This window comes from Pyxicephalus adspersus, chromosome 1 (assembly GCF_032062135.1).
Source record: "Pyxicephalus adspersus chromosome 1, UCB_Pads_2.0, whole genome shotgun sequence".
Classification (NCBI taxonomy): Eukaryota; Metazoa; Chordata; class Amphibia; order Anura; family Pyxicephalidae; genus Pyxicephalus; species Pyxicephalus adspersus.
Window position 1 is genome coordinate 129,265,038 of NC_092858.1, and position 24,751 is coordinate 129,289,788.

General features: G+C 37.9%; 1 protein-coding gene across 1 annotated transcript in view; it reads right to left on the minus strand.

The window, feature by feature from the left end:
- The window catches only part of TSPAN7 (tetraspanin 7), an 80,438-nt gene extending 59,537 nt beyond the window's left edge, over window positions 1-20,901 (minus strand). The window contains exon 1 of the mRNA XM_072427317.1: window positions 20,742-20,901. Coding sequence (XP_072283418.1) covers window positions 20,742-20,822 — 81 coding nt within the window. The 5' untranslated portion in view covers window positions 20,823-20,901. The remainder of the gene's footprint in view (window positions 1-20,741) is intronic.
- Window positions 20,902-24,751: the final 3,850 nt, after the last annotated feature.

Here is a 24,751-nt window from a genome sequence, read left to right on the forward strand (position 1 = left end):
TAGTCAGGTTGGAAAGTAGTACTGGATTAGGAGGCTGTGCTTAATGTCAAAGTTTGAGTCTAGTTGATTCAATAAAAATTTAGAACTGTGTAGTTTTAGGTATGGTGTAAGTTCCAGCAAGAGTGAAAGAAAACTACAAAATTCTTTAAATTATTTGTTCCTTTTTAAGTAGAATTATACTTTAAATATTTGAGGAGAAAGGACAGGCTATGTTTGCCACATACCTACTCCATAACTTGTAGATAAGTGGTGAACTTTTTTTATTTCTGTTTAATTCTGGAAAACAGAAACCTATGGAACACTTCTTGTGAATTGCGGCTCAGAAAGGAAAATGGCAGCTTAAAAGCAAGGATACACTAAGTAGTATGGGTTTAATTTGCCTTTTATGGGTCTGCATTTTAACCGATATGGCCTTTCAGTGTATTTATTTCCCCTTTTAATAAAACAAATGGTTTATTTTAAACTGACCATCTACGAGCATTAGATCAATATGTAAAGAATCAATGCAATCTCATTTTGCTGGAGAGATTTCAATTTGATACATTATTGAATAGCAAGACATTCCTTAGCTTAGCAGGCACGATTCAGCCATTCAGACAGCTGGCAAGCACTAAGTGCTGACCTAAATACAAATTGCAGTACACACCAAGGGACGTTACAACATTCACTCGAGATTCAACATACTACTATTATATTCACATCATATTTTTCACATCCAGTTCTCAGCTCAGCCCAAATACAACAGAGTTAAAGAGAACCTGCCACCTACAAAAGGTATATCTTATAACCTTATAGGTTCTCTAAAATGTGACAAAAACTGATTGTGAATGTCATAGCACTAGCAGCAGGTGTTCGGCTGTTTTTATATAAGCTCACCATAGCCATCCATTGAATAAAGTTTTTGAGAAAGGACCCCTAATGACACTTCTGATCACTGAGCCCCCACTACATCCTGAAAATGATTGGTGGCATTAGAAATCAATACTACCAATTTAAATGCCTTTTTCTTACCCTAAAGCACCTAAACACCAATCCCAAGTCCTTCTTCATGCATACACATCACTGCATCATTCACTGCATCATCCCCATACCCCGAAAAGGTGCTGGGAAGGGTTTAAAAGAGTATAATTTGCTGCACAAGAAAAAAAGAACATACAGGATCATTTGAGGGTGAAGGTAACATTTTTTGGGTTGAGCCGGGTTTTAAATGCAACTAATATAAGTACTTGATTTTACATTGGAATCAACCTTTTGCAATATCTTGTACAACAAAACTCTTCGACTTTCGACTGGACGAAAAAAGGGCAGCAATAGCAGCCAATCAGGTGTGCTGCATGCAGAGAGAGAGAACACATAATAATGAAAATCTGCAATAAAACAGCTCCCAAAAATGTAATAAATATGAATATGTAGCTGTTTCCTGGGAGTTCAGTTTCAAGTAAAGTATATGCATTAATAAAATGAAAGGAAGTAAATCAAACAGTTCAATGCATAATAAAACAAGGCTAATCTTGGCTTTCCTAAAAGAGGACACACACACATATATTTCTTAGCGACCTGAAAAACTCTGGAGGAGGAGAGGATACAGGTGTAAGTGCTACGTTCAATTATGAGTGATAATTACTGTATGAAATCCACTCATGCAGAGTTTTCTTTCCCCGCCTGACGCCTATTGTACTTTGTATAGAAGTATACAGGCATGTATATAGGATAATTATCATTTTACAGCAAAAGAAGAAAAATAGTGTAACTGTATCCCAGATAGCATTGATTGTTATTTGTGCTCCACCATTAGCCATACACAGCAGTAGAAGATCCTGCAAAAAAATAGCATGACTGCTATAAAATTAGACATTTAAGTTGTTCTTGGATTGTTATGGTAGAGAACACCCACACTCAGAATGAAACTTTTCCCATCTTATATGCCTTCTCCTAAGATACATCAATTAGGCTGCTGGAACTAGCGCTAACACTTATAATTTTAGAACACAGTCAGTGGTAAAAACATACTGGGAAAAAAATCAAAGTGTGATCAATGGAAAAAGCTATCTTTCAAGTCAGCATGTTAATAAATCTGTAAAGAACATTCACAGTACTTCAAGTACTTCTTTCAATTCACCTACCAATATTTTCCGCTCCTTAGGACTTATCCATGTTTGCCTCCATTATTTAGGAACAGAAGGCAAATGACAGTATTGTAAGACTAATATTGTAAATTATAGGTTTCTGTATGCCATATGAGAAGCAGTAGGGAATGTAGGTGTTCCCATTTACCAAATTAACTAAAGCATTATTCAGTGAACCCAAACCTGTAGCTACTGATTACCTCTCAGAGGGTACACATGGGCATGGTAGGCATGTGGCATGACCATTGGCTTCCTATGAAATTACCGGTAGTTGTTTCCTGGCTGGAATACCGACCTAATATCTTCAGTACCTATAAGACCAGTTGTAGATATAAATCATTATTGTGTTATGTAGTAGAATATGATAAACATGAAGTCCACAGCACTGGCAATTCTGTTTATTCTATAATTTACAGTAATACAACTAATGTCAGTAACCTGGTCATATGGGAACACTCTCTCACTAAGTGCTCTTTTCTTTACAATTACGTTTCCTTCAAAATAATCCCATGTTGAGGAAAAAAAAAAAAATCACAGCAGACCTTTACACACATCTTTTCTAACACCGGGTTTAGAGACACTGAGAGTGAGATGGAAAAAGTGATGTAGCTCTAGTCCCCAGATAACTGGTCACTAGGTGTATGACCTAACAGGATCGTGTAATGTATCCCTGCCCTAGATTCAGCTCTTTGCAAGGAATGACTCCTAACAACAACAATTTGGTGTAGACAGCTTCTAAGAAAAGTCTGTAAAATGTGCTCAAGACAAATGGACTATCATTTATGACAAAGAAAATAAAAATATATGTATAGAATTTTTAGGTATAAAATGTACCTTTTTGTGCTATATAATGAAAAAAAAACATACACAATACATACATAACAGGGACATAACTCCTTCATATCACATACACATTAGGTACAGGGCTCTGGTCAACAGGAGCTTGTTGGGCTATTTTAGTTTCTGAGAGTGAGCTATATGATTTTTAAAACACTTTCATGAGTATTTGTAAAAAATGCAAAAAAAGCTCATGGCTGCTTATAAAAAGCAAAATGCAAGAATATGCAATTTACTTGTCTTGCACAAGACACACAAAAGGTTCATATCTGGAGAGTTACTATGTGTGTTTATATAACTTACATTTTCATTTGCTTATGTACTTACTATTCAATTTTACTGGATAAAACTGTTTTGTTTTGTTTTTATCAGGAAAGATTTTTCACACCATACAAAAAGAAAAGATAAAGGTGCGGCTATGCTTCTATCTAAAATAAACATACTTGACCTGTCCTAGTTTTTCTTAAACAAACGCACTAATGGAACAATACCAAGATGTGGCCTGAACTCCAGTTTTCACGCTCTTCCTCATCAGAATTTACTATCATCTAATCAAAACGCTAATATAAATAAAGACTATTTTTATAATGGTATAACGGGTCCACCAAGTGACGCAATAATCCAGTGTTTCTCCAACCAGGGTCCAAAGGTTGCTGGGGGTCCCTTCAAGCAATGAGAAATGTATGCTTCTCAGGTTAGTTTAACTGGCATTCATGATCTTTTTGTGTTTTTTTCTTTCCAATCTGTAAGGGTGACATTCGTCCTACTGGCCTGCAATATAAGAGGCAGCCTTTCTATAGGCCACCGCACTAATGTACTGTAGGCTGTGGATGCAATAATCATAGTAGTGTTCCCTAAGACCTGAAAGTTATTTCAAGGGTTTCCTATTTTTTATGATAGGTAGACTGGTCGAATTAGGGTGATCTCTACTTCATTGTACTGCTATAAAGTTAAAAAAAATTCTTCTTCCACTGTCAGGGAATCCTCTCCTCTTACATGGGCAGCAACTGAAACATTTGCTTAGAAACAGAGTAGGATTAGGGCATATGGTAAATTAAATCAGTGGTTAGATGCCATGGTTAGGTTTAGACTAGAGCAGAAGGCTTTGCAATGGATTTAGGCAAAGTGATTAGAAGCATAATGTACATTACCTCCTAGATTGTAAGCTCTTTTGGGCAGGGTTCTCTCCTCCTGTGTCACTGTCTGTAATTTGCAACACCTCTTTAACGTACAGTGCTGCGTAATATGCTGGCGCTATATAAATCCTGTTTATTAATAATAATTACTGATGATCAACTGATTGGACTAGATTATCACAATATATATATATATTTTCCTAACATGTTCCTGGTAAAAGATTCCTTGCTTCTGCATCTGTATGATAAGGCAAATTTACAAAAACATTTCAAAAAGGTAAACTACATATTTGAATGTGCTTTTGCCAAAATTTATGCAGTTCTGTTATCTGCAAAAACTTTAGTAAATTTTAACTTGAGTAAATTTTATTAAAACATTAGCACAATGCCATTACTTGGCTATAACTAAAATGGTGGAGAAACTAGTATCTAGATTAAAGATTTATTTACAGGAAATGTATTCTATAGTTAAACTTTAAGCTTACCGAAAAAAACCTTTCTGAATAACATTGGAATCTCAATCAGAGAATATATGAGACGCACTACCTTCTTTTAAATAACAGCAACCCACACAATGCTTTATCATCTTGCTTTATGGATTCTACTTTGTTTTATGGTTAGGAGTTTCCGAATGTGATCAGTTCCGCTACTGTAATACAACGAGTGTTAAACATCTGCCTGCCTACATTAAAGGTGCAATACATCATTCACCATTGCAATGAACAAAATGATCAAAATGCAGGATACGGCAAAATTACAAAATGTTTATATCACAGAATATAAATAATACATAAAAGAGATGTTCATCCCAGTGATTTAAGACAGAAGAATAACACTTCACTCAAACAATTTTATTTAAAACTTCAAGACTTTCATTGCAACATTACAACAACCAGTTGCTTTTGAATTGTTTTATGTCCACACTCGAATGCAATTTTGTTACCTACTCTGCAACCTTTGCTGTGCAGTTATGGCGACCAGACACCAATTACAGATTGGTCACTAACATGGATTTGTCAACAGTGTTATCCATATTCAGGGCCTTAGTCAGTAACACAGTCCAACATAGGAAATTGAGAAAGGCACCGCAGCACCTTGATTTATTTTGTACTAAGAGTATTTAGTCATAATAAGGGGACGTTATCATTTAATTTGGGTTACAGTAATGAAAGCTAGAATTAGGAAGAGTTAGGACTGGGAATAGGTGAAATAATACATTTGAGAATTGCTTGTTTTTCCTTTATTTTTATAATATATGTATTAATTTTATGATTTTATTATATATATATAATAATGTATTATTTCCATGCAGATCACTTCATGTGCAATTAATCAAACAATACAGAAATCCAGACATCCAGTTATAATTCATACATTTGATAATGCAGTGCATAAATATATTTAGGCTAATCAATATGTTAATTCGCAATTCATCTGATTTAGTAATTGATCTGCTTACCTCTAGCTAGAACATCCCTCAGGCTATCTACACTGATCAGCCATAATATTACAATCACTGACAGGTGAAGTAAATAATACGGATTAATCTCATTACAATTGAGCCTGTCAAGGGGTGAGATATATTGGGCAGAATGTGTACAGTCAGGTCTTGAAAGTAATCTGTTAGAAGCAGGAAAAAATAGGCAAATATAAGGATCGGAGCAGCTATGACCAGGGTCAAATTATCATGGCTGGACTACAAGGTCATTGGCATCTAAGGTTCATTATTGTTATTAAGGACTGAAGGCTAGATGGCCTGGTCCAATTCCATGGAAAAGCTACTGTAGTTCAAATTATTTAAACATGTAATGCTGCCCATGGCTGGTCCATACCTGGTCATACTGACCCTTGTCCCCCTTCAAAAGTGCCTATAAAAAGGATATATATATCAGAACTGGACCACAGATGGCTGGGTATGTGTGCATCCCTTACCTGGGAACATGATGCAACTTGAGGAAATCGTTGGTCAAGTTTTCTATATTTGTGTTTGTTCTATGAGCATGGAGTAAAATATATTGACTGCAAACATCAGCACAGTACCACTACATATCTTTAGCAATGGGAAAAAAGGATTACTCCCAAAGATCTAAATGCAGGGTGGATGCTAACATCCAATTACTCTGTGTTGTTTACAAAATCATCTAATGAATATATTAATCTTTTCAACTTTAGAAACCCACATATACAGCTCAACTAGTAGAAAACATGAGAGCTTTTTTTTTTTTTTTTACGATTTTATTTTTTTGCTTACATGTTAAAATCCCCCCAATATTGTATCATTTTATTAAATCAATGCCATATGTAAAAAAACTAAACAAAATAAAATCCCTAGTTTGGTACAATATAAAAAAAGTTAATTTGCTGAGTAACTAGATACTAAATATGTTACCCAATATGTGTTGCGCAATGTTTGTTAAACTAATCACATGCTTATGTGTTAAACCTTTTTAATGCCTTTTTCACTCTATTGTTAGCCCAAGGATTCTCCTTTGCAAAAAGCATTGTGCAGCAGTGCCAGGTACTTTTTTATGGAAACCCCAGGGGTCTTTTTGTTTCTTTATGTCCCCACAACATTATAACAAAATACACAAAAATTCCATGATTTACTCCTCTCATAGCTGGACAAGATCTGACAGCTGTGAACCTAGAAATAGTAAGAACTGTGTGCATCCACATAGAAGTAACAAACCTCTCTTCCATTCTCCATTCCAATCTACTATTCCAGACAAACTGCTAGGAGAGTGAGCAGCTTTAGCCGCATATAAAAGTGATTAGTAGGAATGAGCTTGAATGCCTCTGGCATTCTTGCGAAAATTTCCCCGAACTTCCGATGGGTCTGCGAAATTTGGCGGACCCATTGGATGTTCCAGGAAATCAGTATAGGAGGATTGAATGCAGCCCTGGGAATCCTCCTGTGTGCGATCCCCCGCACTAGAGGTTAATTAACCTCTAGTGCCCGTGAATCGCAGTGGATTTCCAGGGCTGCATTTATTCATGCAGCCCTGGGAATCCTGTGTGCGATCCCTGGCACTGGAGGTTAAATGGGGACAAGTCTCCGCATTCAAAACCTCTAGTGCTCTCTGATTGGCTGAGGAATGGAAAGTCCTGATGAATCATCATCAGGATTTTCCTTTCCTCGGCCAATTAGAGAGCACTAGAGGTTTTGAATGAGGAGACCTTTCCCCATTTAACCTCTAGGACCGGCGATCGCACACTGAGCGGATTTTTTTAAATTAAAATTCAATCTCGTTTGGCGAATTTATACCAACCATTCTTGCTTACAATTTCAGTAAGCAAGAACGGTCGAATTCACTGTGAGATCGAGTTTTAAAAACTCGCTCGCTCATCCCTAGTGATTAGGTGGCTTTACAGACATTTAAAAAAAGAATCCATCTACAACAAGAGGAGAAAGAGAAGGCTCAGTTTTAAAACCGTTACATGTTGTGGTGCACTTTACACTTCCAAATACTACATCAGGTATTTCATAACAGTAATTAGGATGCATGATTTAGGTGCTCCTCGCCTGATAGGGTACACGAGGTTTGAACTCATCAAATCCTTGTGATAATCTCTTTTATACGACCTGACAGTTGCTCACACAGATTATCTGTTGAATAAGATAGTAAATCTCCACATGGGGGATGTACAATCCTTTAAACAAAAAGGCTACAACCTGATGCTCTGCAGATTTACTGGACAATAAATTAGTTGAAGAGAAGGTGAAATAATAATAGAAAGATACCTAATTTAATTTCTGATTTAAATTATAAATATACAATTTTATATCTTTTAATTATTGATATATTTAGGTTGTTGTTGTCTTAATGTAAAAAATGTACTCATAGACTCATGAGCAAAAATACCAATGTAAGAGAAATACAGACAATATTTAAAGCAATCAGGTGGTGTATTGCAACCCTTGCAATACATTACCCCACCTACATACCCACTTCGTCCCCCAAAGTCTTCTGAGAATTCTCCCGATCCCTCACTGTGCACACTGGCTGCTCCTCCCTACCTCAGCATAATTACAGTGTCCTGTAGTGCCATGAGGGCCAGCGGGAGGAACCACTAAACAGCCAGAGACCAAAAGAGACATTACAGCTTTCAATCTTCATTTTCTGTGACCAGCAATGTGATTTATTTGTGTAACCTAAATATATTGATGTGGAAATGACACAGAAATCATGCCCCTACGTGTAGGCACATTGGCTTTTGCATAAATCCTCCACAGAACCAGCCCATTACTTGTATCGGGGCTCCAGGCTATTGGGGCAGGGTGCTGTTGTGTTTTAGGAAACTATGAACCTATTCTGAATTTAAACCTGGGACTTCAACAGACATTTTTTTACCAATGTATTACAGATATAATTTATGCCTATATGATAGCCACACCATTATACCACGCAATTTTGCTAAGAATAAAGTCTGAGTAATTCTAGTTTAAAAAATGAAATATGATATTAAGAAGAAGTCTAGCATTCATAATAACAAAGTGCAATGACTAGTCCAATAACTTGGGGATCTGTTTCAAAACAACAAGGCTAGGAGTCCGGCTTATTCTCTAATTCAGGCACAATGAACCTGTTTTTATTAAAGCTCTCCAAGACTAGAGAAGGTAGGCTATCATGGAAGAAACTGGGTGATCCAGCAAACCTTGAAAATATTCCTTTAAAAATAATTTGAAATTAGATGGTAAATGTTTTCAATTGTGGACTAGATCTATTCTAGGTTTGCTGGATCACCCAGGTTCCTCCATGATTGTCTATCTTCTTCAGTCTTGCAGACCTTTAAAAATCAGGCTCAATGTGCCTGATTTATTAAAGGTCTCCAAGGCTGGAGAGGATACAGTAAACCAGCAAACCTGGAACAGATTTCTTCAAAGTCTATTGCTATTTGCTAGCAAATAATTTATTCCTGTACCAGATCCATTCCAGATAAGCTGGATCATCCAGCTTTACTGATGAAAGTGTATACTCTCCGTATACTAGGGGAGCTAAACAATTAGGCCCAATGTGTGGGGATAGCCACAAATGTTACGGACATGCATATGCAAAACCTGGCCTACCTAATGGGGAAAGGAAATGGTGAGATTTCCAGACGAGGCAAAGCGTTATGCGCGAGAGGCCTATATGCCAACCTACTGTCACTAGTGAGGTTTGACGTTTCTTGGCCACCTTTTTTATTTTTCAGTAACTCTCCCATTTTTATTCTCATAAATTAAATAACCTAACAAAGAGAGAGCAAGATAATCATTAAATATCTCCATCTGTCATGCATATCCAAGAATTGTTAGTCCACAAGAATTTACAGCACGGTGGCTCAGTGGTTAGCACTAGGTCCCACGTTTGAATCTGGGCCAGGGCACTATCTCCATGGAGTTTGCAGGTTCTCCCGATGCTTGTGTGGGTTTCCTCTGGGTACTTCCTCCCACATTCCAAAAACATGCAGTTAAGTTCATTGGCTTTCCCCCAAAATTAGACTGTATTAAAGACATATGACTATGGTAGGGACATTAGATTGTGAACCCCCCCTTGTGGGACAGCTAGTGACATCACTATGGACTTTGTACACCTCTGTGTAATATGTTGGCGCTCTATAAATACTGTGTAAAAATAATAATACGAGAACAATCATGGTGACATCTACCCTAATGTGAAATATATCAGTTTTAGATGGAATGAACCTTCAATCTCAAATCAACTTCTTGATGGTTCATCTCTACTTATCACAATTCTAGTGTTGTGTCCATCCAGTTTGTGTGATGGTTTCAAACACAGCAGACATTGGGAAGGGTATATTTTTATGACCAGCAAATACATTGACTGGATAAACACATTATAATTTTTTAGTTCTATGCTGGAAGTAAAGGTTCAATAAAACTTTCATTCTTTCACATGCAACAAAAATGAAGTAAAGGTAAAATCCCAGTATACTGTAAGACTATAAAAAAAAAACATTTATCAGCTAGTGCTGTAAAATATATGGTACGCTCGAGTGCATTGAATTTACATTGTACAGGTTCATGTTATATTTCATCCAAGTACAAAGAGCAGGTATGCAAATATATCTGAATCAGTGGCTATGCAAAATGTGTACTTTATATGGCCAGATTTAAATGACAGTCCTGGAAATAGGACTCACAAAGGCTTAAATGAAATTGCATTTAAATCTTTTTGATCTTCTTCACAAACAGCTTTTTCCTAATGAATTTGTTCTATTTATGTGCATTGCAGGTTGAATAGAGTATTTTCCCTGGAAATGTTTTAAGCTGGGTGAGAAGAAGCTGTAGGCAGGTGGCAGCCTCTGTATTGTGAGCCAACTTTTCAGTAACCACCCAGAAACAGCTGGGTGGTCACTGAAATGTACCGGGTGGTGCACTCAGCTAAAAGGGGCTAGGTGGAACACTAGTAAACTTATGTGAGCACCATAATACCTAATCAACATTAGATTTCCACCACTCAACTAAATTCATTTTTACCAGCCTTGTATATAGCAGTTTAAAAAAAAAACAAATGACTGCTAACACAAACATTTTTAAAGCCTTAAATCCAGAGTCCATGATCATAAATGTACAGTGTTCTGTTTATTTGGAAAAGTGAGATCTGCTATCAGATGACGCTTCAGCTTTACCATTTAAATGTACTGGTCACCTATGTTGGTGAGATTTGTGGGATGAGCTTGCAAGAGCACACCTTTTTTCATGTAATACAGGTAGTAATAGAGCGTTTAAAGGTGCCATAGGTTTCACAAGGTTCCCATAGTAGAATGAACCCATGTCCTGATGCTGGCCCAGGTAACATGGCAAAAGACACACAAAATTAAAAAAGCGTAAGAGCTGCACAAGCTTGGGACTTCATCTATACTGAGATGCTGTATCAAGTTAAGATGCAGGGTATCTTATACAGATGTTCCCTGGAAGGCTTCCAGGGAATTGTAAAAGGCACATCCAACTGGAAAGAAGCCCCAGGACTGATCCAGACCACATCGGTCGGTTATATTTCTCTAGTCTGGGAATGCCTTGGAATTCTCCTAGGGATGTTTTGCAATTATCTGCTCAAGTAATGACAGAGAAAGAAATATAAGAAGATGTCCTAGTAAACATGTCCATGAACGTGCAAGCTGTCATCTTTATATTCCTACTTACCAGGTCACTTTGTATGAAGCATGAACGTAAAGCCTGCTAATTCTGCATGAGGCTTACCAGTAGTGAGGCAAACATTGGAGCCTGCACCTTTAAAACGAAGACAACTATGACCATTTTCTATCTTAACAGGTTTTGTCTTTTGCAGGATGATTATACTCTTGCCCAAAATTTGCTTTTACAAGTAAATGCTATACAAGGATTTGGTCATTTAAATTAGAACTCTGGAATTAAAAAAAGCAATATACACCATATGACCATACTATGAACATGTCCAAATATTAACCAACACATTTCTTTTGTAGCCGCTGACAACTGTATAAAGGCATATGCAATTTTACCTAGCAAACCCATCAACGGTACTGATCAGGTACTGGCATATAAATTATAGCTCTCTTAGTAAATAAGGAATTAAAGCATCAGAGTGACATGTTTTTTTAATATAAGAATAACAGAATTTCTGCTGTGCTTGTGACAGAATATAAATAATATTCTTGTTTGCTTGTCTGTAGGAAATCAAGAGATGTAGGGTTCCACCTTTTTTTTAGACATTACAGTTTAGAAATCGACAGAAGTAAGGAAATGCAAGCAGGCTTTAAGCTTTCTAAACGTTGCTCCATCTCACAGATTGTTGGAGCCATATAGGATTTTAAACTAAAACTCTCTTCCTTCGTTATTCTCTCTAACACGTAGAGGATTATTATTTCTCTAAAATTGCAGTGCTAATGTGTTCAGGTGACATTTTAGATATGAACTTTGCTTTGTGAGTTACTTTTATAAAGTTATTAGAAGTACCTGTCCATTTAAATCTTCAGCTAGGTATGATTTACTACAACCTGTCAGAGTTACAGCAGTGTAATCACCAAGGCTTACAGCCCCTGCTGATTGCATTGCTGTAGGTCAGATAAGGCAGGAGATGTGTCAGACCACTGTATAGAAACTAATGCTCTCACACAGAGCACAGGGCTCTTTAGTGGCAGCTTTCACGGACATCAAAGTTTTCTGCTGAGGATGGAGGAACTTTGAAAAGAAAAAAGTAAGATATTTAATAGTTGGTCTTTGTTTTCATGAACTGCTGCCAGGTGTCTTATCCATGGCTACCCCTAGTGCTCTTTAATTCATTCTAGGCATAAGCACTAGAGGAAGCATTTGTTGCCAAGGATAGGCAATCAGCTTCTGAAAGGCTGAACCACTTGCCCACTGAACGTGTAATCGTGGGCAAGCATTCTACCTGACAAAGTGTATTTAATACATTTTTTGGCTTTACCCCTAACGTGAACTCTTAACACTTAAAGGACCGTTTATAAAAAAAAAAAAAAAAAAAAAAAAAAAAGGCCAATCTAATAGCAGATCATTACTTCTTTGTTCTCCATTTTTCCCCAAATGTATCACTTTTAAAAATGGTAAATTTATATTAGCAAGATCAGCTACTTTACGGTGATCAGTACTTTAAGTGATCAAAGTGGATATAGGCTGTTACAAAAGTGGTGATCATGTCTGATAAATATTTTACCAACAGTACTAGTAAATAGTAAGATGAGTTCTTGAAGGAAACAATGATCAATAATAACAGTGGCAATTATATATAAAAAAATTAATTATTTCAGCTGATTGCCACTTTTATGGTTGGGCAGTCTATACCCTAACCGCTAAAGCAACCATTCTAAACCTGGGTTCTGTGGAATCTCATGGTTCTTCCAGTGGTTTCTAAGGGTTTCTCATACTGCGGCACATTGATCTCCAATTTGATGATGGCTACATTTTGGGGGCAACACCAGAGGTTGACACTAGTAGAGCTAGTTGCAGGACTCTTATTAGTGGTCAATAAAAAGTGATATTCTAGCCACCATTGTGTAGGATGGAAGGGGGGCATTCTTTCCACTGGCCATCAATTTAAGTGTTTTTTTTTTCTCACTGACCCTAGATCGGGGGTGGGCAAACTTTTTTAGTCAGGAGCCACAATCTGAAATAAAATTTGACAGAGGGCCAGGGCGATCGGAGAGTGGGCAGGGTTATGCCATCATGATGCCACTGAACATGATGTCATGATGCCATAACCCCGCCCACGCTTTCATTGCAGATCTGAACTTGGGATGGGAGAATGGGGGGGCTGTGTCACTGCACACAACCGGCCCACTCTCCCATTGCAGGCTCAGGTCCGAAGGATGTGTTCCACAGTTGTGGCTGGTCCGCCCCCCCAGCAAATCCTTCTCCTGACTCTGCTCAGGGTGGCACCGTTCAGAGCTGCGGACCACCCAAAGGGCCAGAGAAACATCTCTATTGGGCCATAGTTTGCCCATGCCGGGCCTAGACTCATTGGTTTTAGCAGGGGTTCCCCGATTCTGAAAATAATTTAAAAGTTTCTGAAATGCATTAATGTAAGCCCTAACACTAATTACCTATTTGGCATGTTCACCTCACCTTTGGCAAGAGCCTGTATTCCATTATTATGCAGAGCTGAGAATCTGACATTACAAAAAACAAGACACAGACAAGACTACTGATTACAAAACCCTTACAATTTGGTTTTTCCCTAAATAAGGTTTCCCGCTTAGTTAAATTAACCAAGTTTTAAAAGTTTTATTGGAAACATCAGTTTAATTGCTTATATATAGCATTTCAGTGGTTAATGATCTTTTGTTAATTAAAATCATGTTAGGCGGGGATTTCTGGGAATGAAAAACAAGTCAAGCAGTAGCTTTTAATAAAACAATGATTTGATTTCTAAAAAGAAAATTGCATTCTCTTTGCTATAGCTACAGGCAAAAAATATCTGAAGGCCTTCCAATTATCTATAACAGACTGTCATGATGAAACTCGTGATCGTTTGTGGTTGTTTGAAGGTTAAACCAAGTGAATAATAAGGATAACCCAAATGGAAAATACATTTTTCATACAATGCTCCTCGATATATTATAACGCAGGTCAAATTATAGAGAAGCAACCACCAATATTCCATAGTTTATGTATTTCTGAGGGAACTGTTATGAATGAATTTAAACCCTAACAATGAACTTCTCCTATTTTTTCCCTCTCAGTATGTCTGATATTCCACTTTTTAAACTCTGTCAAAAAGGATTCAGCCAGGATCTATTAACCATATTGCTTCCTGTAATCTCTGCAGTGTTCTCTCGAATAGTTAACCCTGGCCTACTGAAGGCCTCCCACTTTCTTTTATAATAATTCAGAAAGTTGGAAGTTCTATAGTCCTAACACTTCCTATCTTAGGCTATGTTCGGACTGACAGTAAGGCTGCCGTAAATGTTTCCTCACGCCAGTGAACCACTGTTTCATATACTACATGTAGTGTCTACCTGCACCAGCCTAGCAGAGAATAAATGAGGGAAGCAGTGACCGGTTCAGTACTGCTTACAGCCGCCTGTTGTCATATCTCTTGTTCTTTATGAACCAGTACTATGGTCTGAACCTGCCCTTGGGGTGACAACCTGTGCCTCCCTAGATAGAGTACACTAAGTATCTAGGACATGAAGTCTGACAAAAAGGGAAAGGGAGGAGTAGTAATAAGAGCCAATAGGGATATGTTGTATATGCACAGGTTGTCATTTACCATGGTAAAAGGAGGAGAGAGCAGAGTGATGCTTTTTTATTAAATCAGCAGTCCTGACCAAACTTTGCTGTTACAGTAATGGAGGTCAAGAACCTGACATTAAAGCAGAACTAAACCCACACCTCTTGAGCTGAGCATTTGGCATAATGAGCATGTATGAACACTTTTTTCATGGTGCCCTGCAGCAAAGACCAGTCCAGGATCCTGTTACTGCGGTCCCCAAAGCTGTCATTTCTGCATCCAGACCCACCACAACCATACTTTTCAGACATTGTGTGGCTACTAATGATGTACTATGCAGGAGTTGCAATCAGAAAGAAGAAATCTCCTGAAACTACATAAACTGCTTTTGCAGGACTCCCGCTGTGCTGCATGGGTGAACACTCTTTTTTGCCTAAGGCACCAGTAAAAGAACTTTTACTTCCTACACCCCTTACTGTTCTGATGATCTGTGTTGCAGGGCAGGATGAGGAGCCTTAGATAAGAGGAATAGTCACAGGGGAGGAAAAAGCCAGCAGGTGCAAGGATTATGACAAAGTTGAGCATTTATCCTTTTCAATGTGGAGGTTAACCCTACTGCAAAGGTAATTAATTCAATAACCTGGATTTTAGCTTTAAAGCTGATTGGCTGACTTGGAACAAAGTTTAAATAATGATACAAGATAGAAGTGTAGTAAAATATCTCTTAAAATTCAACATCATTTCACCTAATGTTTAAATGGCAAATGTCAGGCAAGTGCAGGATTTGCAATTCCTGGGTCAACTGTGTCTGTTTATCAGCTCAGAATAAGATAATGACACTACAAATTAAAAAAAAATCAGATTTTAAATGAAACATTTTCAGGTTTACTTCAAAAAACACCTTCACATTCCACATAATAAATGTCCATATGGGAATGGTGACCTCAGAGAAGACAAGCCCCTACTGCTGTGACCTGTCAAGGGATGCCATCTGTGGTGCTCAGCATCTTCTGACCCTGATCCTGGATTGAACATGAGGAATAACGCTAAGAGCCATGCTAGAGGGAGAAGCAGCATTTGTTCTCAATGGCCAGGTCTCAAAAGTGTAAAGCTGTTAAAACAGAAAATCAGTCAATGGAGAAAGCATTAAACACTGCCACAGTCTGCACAGGGAGCTTGGCTTGTATCCATCTGAGGTCTGTACTAGTTTTGGAAAATGTAATATTAAAGAAGTTAAATTAGAAAAAAAGGTAAAACTTTAGATCTATATATAGATAATTTTTACATTATTAAATGCATTTTAAACACAATGAGTTTAAGTCTCTGAATATGTGAATATATAAGAAGAGGTATGCCTATTGGAAAAAGCTTACTGGTACAAAGATGAACTATTAGTCTGCTAATTCTTCCTGCACTGTCCAGTCACAAGATCTGTATTTGTTACCTAACTGCAGCAGAGCAAAACCAGATCTTCTTTCCCGACAGACAGAGCTGTGCTATGCAACAGAGCTGTTTAAATCTAAAGGACAAATTGTTTGCTAGATAAACAGGTCCCATGTCTGTTTCATCTGTTTATTCAGCTGTTGCAGAATAGGGTTCCAGAAGCTTTAATGTAAAAAGTAAATAACATTTTTATCTAGAGCATTCTTCCTATATGATAAACTTAAAATTGCCAAATCAGCTGAACCAGAGCAGGTCAATGAAGGAAGGATTTATCCTGTTACAGGAAGGAGAGTTTTAGCCATTATCAACTCCATCACTGTGACAGTATTGTGGTTTGTAGCATTAGGGAAATAACAGAGATGAGGGGAAAACCAGCAGCAGTTCTCGCTAGCAGAAAAGCCACAATGTAGATATTACAGGGCACTCCAAAATCAGTACCTAGAAATCACTTATGGTATATACAGACAGAAACATGTTTAACACAATCAATTTAATTTTATATATTCAGATGAAATGGTGAACACATAAGTACATTTGTTTAATGGAATTTGTACAGCATTAGCAAAGCTGTCCCTGGATGTCCTTTAGTGATGATTGCTGAATGCTTGTTCCAACTAGGTCACCACAATGCATTTTTAAAAAAACAGTGTGATGTCACATTGGTGCATTGTGTAAGCACACATCACATCACACAAAAATATTATGCATGATGTACTTTTTGGGCAGGTGTACACATGTTGTGCTGAAGTGCCATTAAGAATAAATGTCAACATGGTGCATTATTGCTTATCTTGAATTGTGGAAACGTGTGATATCCCAACACACAAGTAGTAACAGTCCTGAATCCCAGAGCACCAAGGACCATTATTGTTTCATTTTGGAGTAGGCACAGAAGGGCCCTCTCTATTGGCCAGAACAGCACTACCTTTACATTACCTTACAACCATTCACTAAAAACCATTTCCAGTGACCATTACTAAATGTCTGAATGAAACCTAAAATGGAAAATCTATATAGTTTTTTTTAAATTCATTCAACAATATAGATCATAATTGAATATACAAAGGCTCTCACAATGAAAAATAGAAAAACATTAAAAAAAATCAAGTATGCATCTGCACGAAGTGAACCAGGATATGTGAGCTGACAATACAGAATGAATTACCATTTGGAAGCTTAAAGAGCCATAAAACTGTAAATTATTGAGCATACTGTCATGAAAAACCCCTATCCAACAATACTCTTTGACACACTTCAGCACTTCCCGTTTGTGTGAAGAGCTTCCTAATTTAGTTCCTAAGGTTTGACACAGAATATTGGCACAGTAGGCTTAGATTTTCACAGGGACAGTTGGGAATAGGCATTACGCCAAGAATCACTTGACATCGATCATATCAGTGTGACCAGGATGTACAGCACAATACCTGAGATTACAATCTGTTTACTGTATCACACAATTCGCTTAAAGCAGTGTTGCTAAAATAGTTTTTTTTAAAATTAAAAATGTTGACACTTCCCACACAAGCACATATTGTATTTGAAATAAACTGAAAAATCCTATAAAAGCTTTCTACAGAAATAACGGTGACGGAGGAGGTTTGGCAAGAATGCCATATAATTACTATTGAGGCATACAGTCTTATCTAATCTATCAACCAATGTTAAAAAAATTGAACTTTTGCCAATCCAAAAGTGTCACCAGACCATTCATTTCAATGACAATCTTCCCATTATATGCTTTTAACACAAGTGTTTTTTTTTTCCTGTAAAAGCCTCCCTCGTGTAGGTGTAAAAATACCCTAAGGCTGTTAGCAGGTACAGCCCTTAAAGTGTTATTTTGTTCCTGTCCTACTCACCCTATTTATCCCAGAAGAACACCTACAAAATAAACTTTTCAGTTCTCTGGGAACCCTTACCAACACCAACTCATTGTGAAAAAAATCCACTTGCTTTGATGGTCAGCAGGAATGCAACTGTTCTACTGAAAAATAAGTGTGCCAGGCTTTACAAGATGCTAGACCCTGAATTACGGCACCATCAAATGTGAGGTTACCTTCTACAGGTAAGGAACCCATAACAATCTCTAGACCAGTGTTGCTCAACCAGAGTCCAATGGAACCCTGGGTCCTCCAAAGATTGCTAGGGGTTCCTTGAGTGATGAGCAATTTGCACCTCCCAGTCTAACTATTCATCACACTGGCCAGCGATGTAAGAGACATTCTTCTCAATGACCACAATGCTAATGTACTATACATTTTTAAGTTATTTTAAGTGCCCCCCCCCATGTTAAAAAAGTTGAGAAAGTCCACTTGACAAAACCCAAGTTGAAAATGACTGTTTTATACTATTCCCCTTAGCATTTCCCCCAGCATCTATGTGAATTGTACACTGAAAAATTTAATCTTGGACTAAAAAGAGTAAATGCACTACCATGTAAATGTGCATACCGTAGCTTTGTATCTGCAGTGTGAGAGGCACTGCTGCCTGTTACTGCAACATTTTGGGGGGATTTGGTGATGTCATCACAATGCTTGCTGGGGAAAATTCTGACTGCATGTATCACTCTTCTACTGTTTCATTATTTGAGAAATCTGTGCTTTGTGTACATCTGCTCCTTGAATATCCCCCAAACAATTATCAGATTACCAGTCATCATGGGACAGCTATGACGTAAGGAAGCAAAGCCATGCCTCTAAAAAGCTGGCATCCTTATGTAGAGGTACAAGGTAGAACATGGCAAGTCATGAACAGGTGAAAGTTCAGCTGCAGCTAGTCATAGGCAATAATGGTGACTAGTCCTTTACCTTTGCTTCGCCACAGCTGCCAGACGGTAAGCCCCCTTTCAAGAAAACCCAATGTGTCTGGCTCAATGATTTTAAACAAGACATCAGATCAGAACTGACTTTTCTCATTTTCCATTATCCTCCCACATCATTGACTTAGAAGGTACTGCTACAGCACAACAGTCGGGTAATTAGCATTTTTAGTAGATCAGCAATAGCAGCCATCAAATTTTTTTTTACAGGTTTCCTTTAAACACTTTACCATCTAGCAGGTCACTGATCTTGACCAACATGTTAGTTCAGATGCTGAGACCTCCCTAGCTGCTTGCAAGTTCCAGATCAGCATCTCCCTAAGTAGTAAAACTGGATCAAAATGACAAGCCAAGACCATGCACCTCCAAATAGAAATCAGCAATGACGGCTCTTATATTTCTAACCTAACAGGTTCCCCTACGGTTCACCGGCTAGGCTATGTGTGTAAATCTCCCTGTTTGGGAATATAAAAATGTTCTGATCCTTGAATAATAGACAACCACGGAGCAGAGAGTGGCGTTGAAGGGAATCTTTATACACCTGCCACATCTAACCAGTCGCTGTCTATGAGAGGGAAATACGTAAAGATGAAGTCACCGTCTTTATAGAGCGTCCATCGCTGGATGGACATATAGACAGATCCTGCATTAGTATTCTGTGTGTTTGTGATCTAGATTTGTTTACAAATCATCTCAAAATTTATTTATATATTGTCTCACTATATTTATTTATATATGTTTTCTATCTGTTTATATCATTTCGTACTCTTTTATAAACAGTATTAGTTCACTATATATTTTTCTGTTTATATATTTTCTATACAGTATTATCTCACTATGTATGTTTAAATATATGATCGTACTATATTTATAATGTGAAGCCTGAGCAGATTGAAGCTTTTTCCCTGACAAATACTGGAATAGTAACATTGCACTAACATTTAAACCCATTAACTTTGCAAAGCTGACTCTATAATTGCATTCAGATCTTTATAAGTATCACCTAAGCTGACTCTCCTAACATTATCCCACAACTCATTTCATTAAAAAAGAAATAACATGAATATAAGGTTATCTATGTAATACAAAGCAGACATTAGGATAATCTTAGGTATCTGGACCGATGCCCAGTTTTCAGCACCCAGAAAACAAATGTAAACAAGACTATTTTTAAATGATCCATCATCACATAGGTGTATGCCCATCAATAATCCATATATTTATTATAATGGCACAGTGCCAAGCCTATATATAGGTATAGATAAATAGGAGATGTGATGGTAGAAATGACAGATTGCTATTATCACCCAGTTGTGGGTAGGGTGGAATCTCCATACTGCATTACACACAATCTTTGCAGCAGTTCATTCTCTTTGCCCATAGACTTCCATTCTCTTATAATAATCCTGGAGCCAGCAGGCTGATCCTATTAATGAGGGCTCGGCACAGGAAGGGTTAAGTGATCTGATATCCAGTGATCTGGGCAGATCCCCAGCACAGAATGGGGTGTCCCCAGCCTGACACAACAAGCTGATCATTTTGCGCAGTAAACACGATTAGAGCAATGCAGAAAGAGGGGAGGAAAAGGGGAGGGGGTGAAAAAGCCAAAAATATCTGTGATTAATAGTGATTTATAGACATCTGACCCTCCTAATCAATGGCCCCCCATCTACCGGGGCATTACATCAGCCCTCAGCCCGGATGGACTCACCCAGAAGACGAAGGAGTAGATAATCAGCAGGGTTTTCAGACACGTTATCACTGGCTTGGTCTCCATTCTCCTTGATGCCATGCTACTGAGATCCGGCAGCCGGGTGTTACTGTTGCTGCTCACAGCCCCTCCTGCTTGCAGCTTATCCCCAATCCGCAATGGAATCAGCCTCCCAAGTAAGAGGTGTTATATGGAGCATGGCATCCCCTGCACCCCTCTACATGGGCCTGAGCATTGCTCCTCCCTAACACTCAAATACCACATGAAATATTGCTCTAAATAGACATTCCAGGTGCATTGGAATAAATATCTTACAAGCTTGTTTTCTTAGATCTCCCTGTTTAGTGCAAGGAAGCAGTGGTTTCTCTGCAGAGATCAGCCATCCCCCTAATCCAGAGCTCTTAGCTATAGGTCTGAATGAGCGGGTTGCGTCTTTTTCTGACTTTACACCAGTGTTTCTCTGCCAGCAGTTGCTAGGAGTTCCTTGAAAAATGAGTAATTTGTGCCTTTCAGCATCAGTCACCAACCCGTGGTTCGTGGTCCCGGAGAAAATGTTGGTGGTCCACAGAAAAAATTTGCAAATGTAATGTTTTATTGGTAATAAAAAAAAAAAATATTCTATATTTTCTTTAACTGTTATATTTATTGGCATCAAGTGGTTTGACTTTGATAACTATCATTTCTTGTTTGGTATTAGATTGGAATGAAATGAAGCCATGAGTGCGAAAAAGCAAACAAATATTTTGTATTCCCAAAGATAATGTAACTAATGATAATAGTAACAATAGCAATACTTCAATTAACCATGAGCTGATCAATGAATCAGCCTGCAGTCCTCCTCATTAGGAAGATTATTATTTTACAAATGTATTTATCTTTTTGAAAAAATTCATATTAATGGTCTGCAGGATTTAAAATGATGAATTTAGTGGTCCGTGAGGTCGGAAAGGTTGGAGACCTCTGGTTTAAAGCATACCTAAACTCAGATTTTTTAGATTACATAGAAGGGCAGACAACCTTTTTATTTAAAGTAACAATTCTGTTTGTTTGTTTTCTTTTAAGTGCAACACAAAAAAAAAAAGGTGCAGCACTGCCCCTTTACGTCTTGATCGCCACATCATCCTAGGAGGCTTTTGGCTGCTCCTACTGCGCACGCCCTAGTCGCAGGGCATGTACAATTTTTTCCAAAATCTACGTCATGCGATCTCACACTCCGGTGACGCAGGAAGAAGAGCCCAGAAGCAGGTGTCGGCGCCCAGCGTTCCCTGTGTGCCGAGCTGGACAACAGGGGACCCAATGGAAGAAACCTGCCGATGGATGGACTGCTCTGCGGAATTAAAGGTAAGTGTGAATATTTTGTTTTGGGTTTACTTCCACTTCAAGTGACATCAATGATCTTTGTGGTTATCTGTAAGGATGGCAAGTTTGCTAATAGTCAGCAATGTAGTAAGCATTGTTGTCACTGACCATTTGCTAATATAATGGGATTTGTGAGTTTAGTATTTATAGCAGGAGTTCCATAAGACCCGAAAGTTATTTTAAGGGTTTCCCATGTTAAAAAAAATTGAGAAATGCTGCATTTCACAGTGATGTGTAATATAGTGGAAAGCCCTGCTCTATTCTTGGCATAGCCATGAAAACACCCAGACACCAGGAACAAATATATATTGCATATGCAATGGCCAAAGTGGATCACCAAGGACCCAGTAGTCCACCATGGAGTCAGGATGGCGGGTTCAAAGGTTGCAGTGGTGACAGGTTCCTGCATCTGTCATTGCTACTGGCCACCTACAAAAAGATAAGTGTGTGCCATAACCTGAAAGAGTTTCCACCAGGGAGACTACATAGGTAGTTTTAAAGGTAGATCTGTTTGGGGTTTAGTAGGTTTTATATTTTTGTCTAATTTTGTAAAATATTATGTCTAGTTAATTATATTAATTTTTGGTTGGTGCATGAAAAGCCCATGTATTTGTATTTACAATATTATGTAGTTGGGGTTGATTGTGCCACAATTTTAATATTTAAATAGGCATATGTTTAATTAGGGATGTGAGTTATTTTTTATAAGTTCAGTTTATCTATAACTTAGATATATGAGGTATTTTAGTGAGATAATTGTAAAAAAAAAATTATATTCTGGTATTTTAGCAAATTCAAAGCAACTGAAATGCAAGCAAGGTTCATGCACAACTAAAGGGATTCCAAGGATGCCTGATTGCATGGTGACAGCTGCCTATCAGGCACACAAGCCCCGCCCCATATGCAGATGAAGTTTAGGGTGGCAGCCAATCATGTGCCTGCTGGGTGAAATGCTTGGTGCTCTTTAGCTGTGCAGGGGACACTCAGGCAGTGTTGTTGTCTTCTGTTTTTTTTGCAGCAAGCTGTGATTTTGCCTTTGGTTAAAACATTTAGTGGAAATTGTAGAAGCATTTTAAAAGCAGCACTTTTCTTAAAAGAACCTGATGTGTCAGCTCTTGATGAGCTGCATTTGCTTAGCATAGTAATGAATGGATATTACTCCCCTCCATTACACAAGCCTAGGGAGAGCAGCAAGTCATTGCTAACTACATTTAAAGTTGATGTTTAGGCTGATTGCTTATGTCAACAGTTCTGTGTTGTACGATAGTAATTTCTATTCATTACAAGGGAATTCAAAGCCATGATTGTTTTGTAAGCATTTCATCACATTCAATATGCAAATAACTGCTATGTAGAATGATATAGCAAACTACTACTCTTAGTTACAACCAATCAGAAAAAAAAAACTGCAATAAAATCAGTTGTAATCAACAAATAAAAAAAAACTTTTTGAAAACTGTATGATCAAAACCAAGAAATGTTCAAAGGCATAGATGACAAATTGTTGTGGCCCATTAAATACCATGTCATTTTTTCTACCTGAAACAAATGCAGATCAGGATTTATTCTAGAGGCAGGCAGGCAACTACCGGTAGTACACATATATAGAGGTCAGCACTGGTAGCCCTGGAGCTGACCTGTGCAGTACCTCTTCTTTGCCACAAGATGTCCTCAGTCATTTCACATTAAACGATGCCCAATGTCACTCAGCCCAGAAGACTGAGGAAAGACTGTGAGTGCAGTGACCTACCCTCTAGGTAGGGGTGTGTAATGTTGTATTCATGGCAATACCTTTCTAAACTTTTCAGGACCCCCACTAATATGAGAGGGTGTGCCAAATTGCTGCAATGAGACTAGCACAATGGTCTAGCTCTGCAGCTGTTCATACCACAGAAAGTTAAATTATGTTTAACATTCTAACAAATGGTCCTTTACGTTCTAATTATTTTCAGAACTGTTGATTTTTATAGGGGGTACAATGGGATTTAAACAGACCTTGTACTCATGCCTATTCCCCCATTCTTTTTCACAAACATAAAAAAGGAAGAAAATGTTGAAATGAAAAATGTACCCCTTCCCCTTTTTTGTATTTAGGGGTCAATTTTACCATCCTGGCAATGAGACCCTGGAGCATGCTAATTATTTCAACAGCAGGGGGAGATATTATTCTTCGATTTGGACTGAGTGCTATCTTCTGGGATATCACCAATAAGACGGTAACTTTTTTTCTGCAGCCCTTTGAAATGAACCAGCCTTTGCCTCTTACATTACTAACTAATAGGAAGAATGTCACCCCTACATATAGCCAAAAATATCTATGGTATCACTTAAACTGACCTGAGAGGCATAAAAAAAATCATTGCACCAGGAACCTCTAGCAATATCTGGAGGAACCCTAAGGATCCATGGCATCCTGGTTGAGAAAACAGGAATAAACTGACCTTGGTGTTTTAGTGCAAATTCCATCCTAAGTAGAGGGAACTCCGCACTGCACATAAAATGAAGGTTGAGGTTTATAGTAAAACTGCAGCGTACAATGAATATTCTTCTTTTTAAAATGTGAGTGGTGTTTGTACCCTGGAAGTTGTTTAAAAGCATACTTTACATTTTATAGGCTCACTAACATAGAAAACTAAAGAAAAAGTAAATCT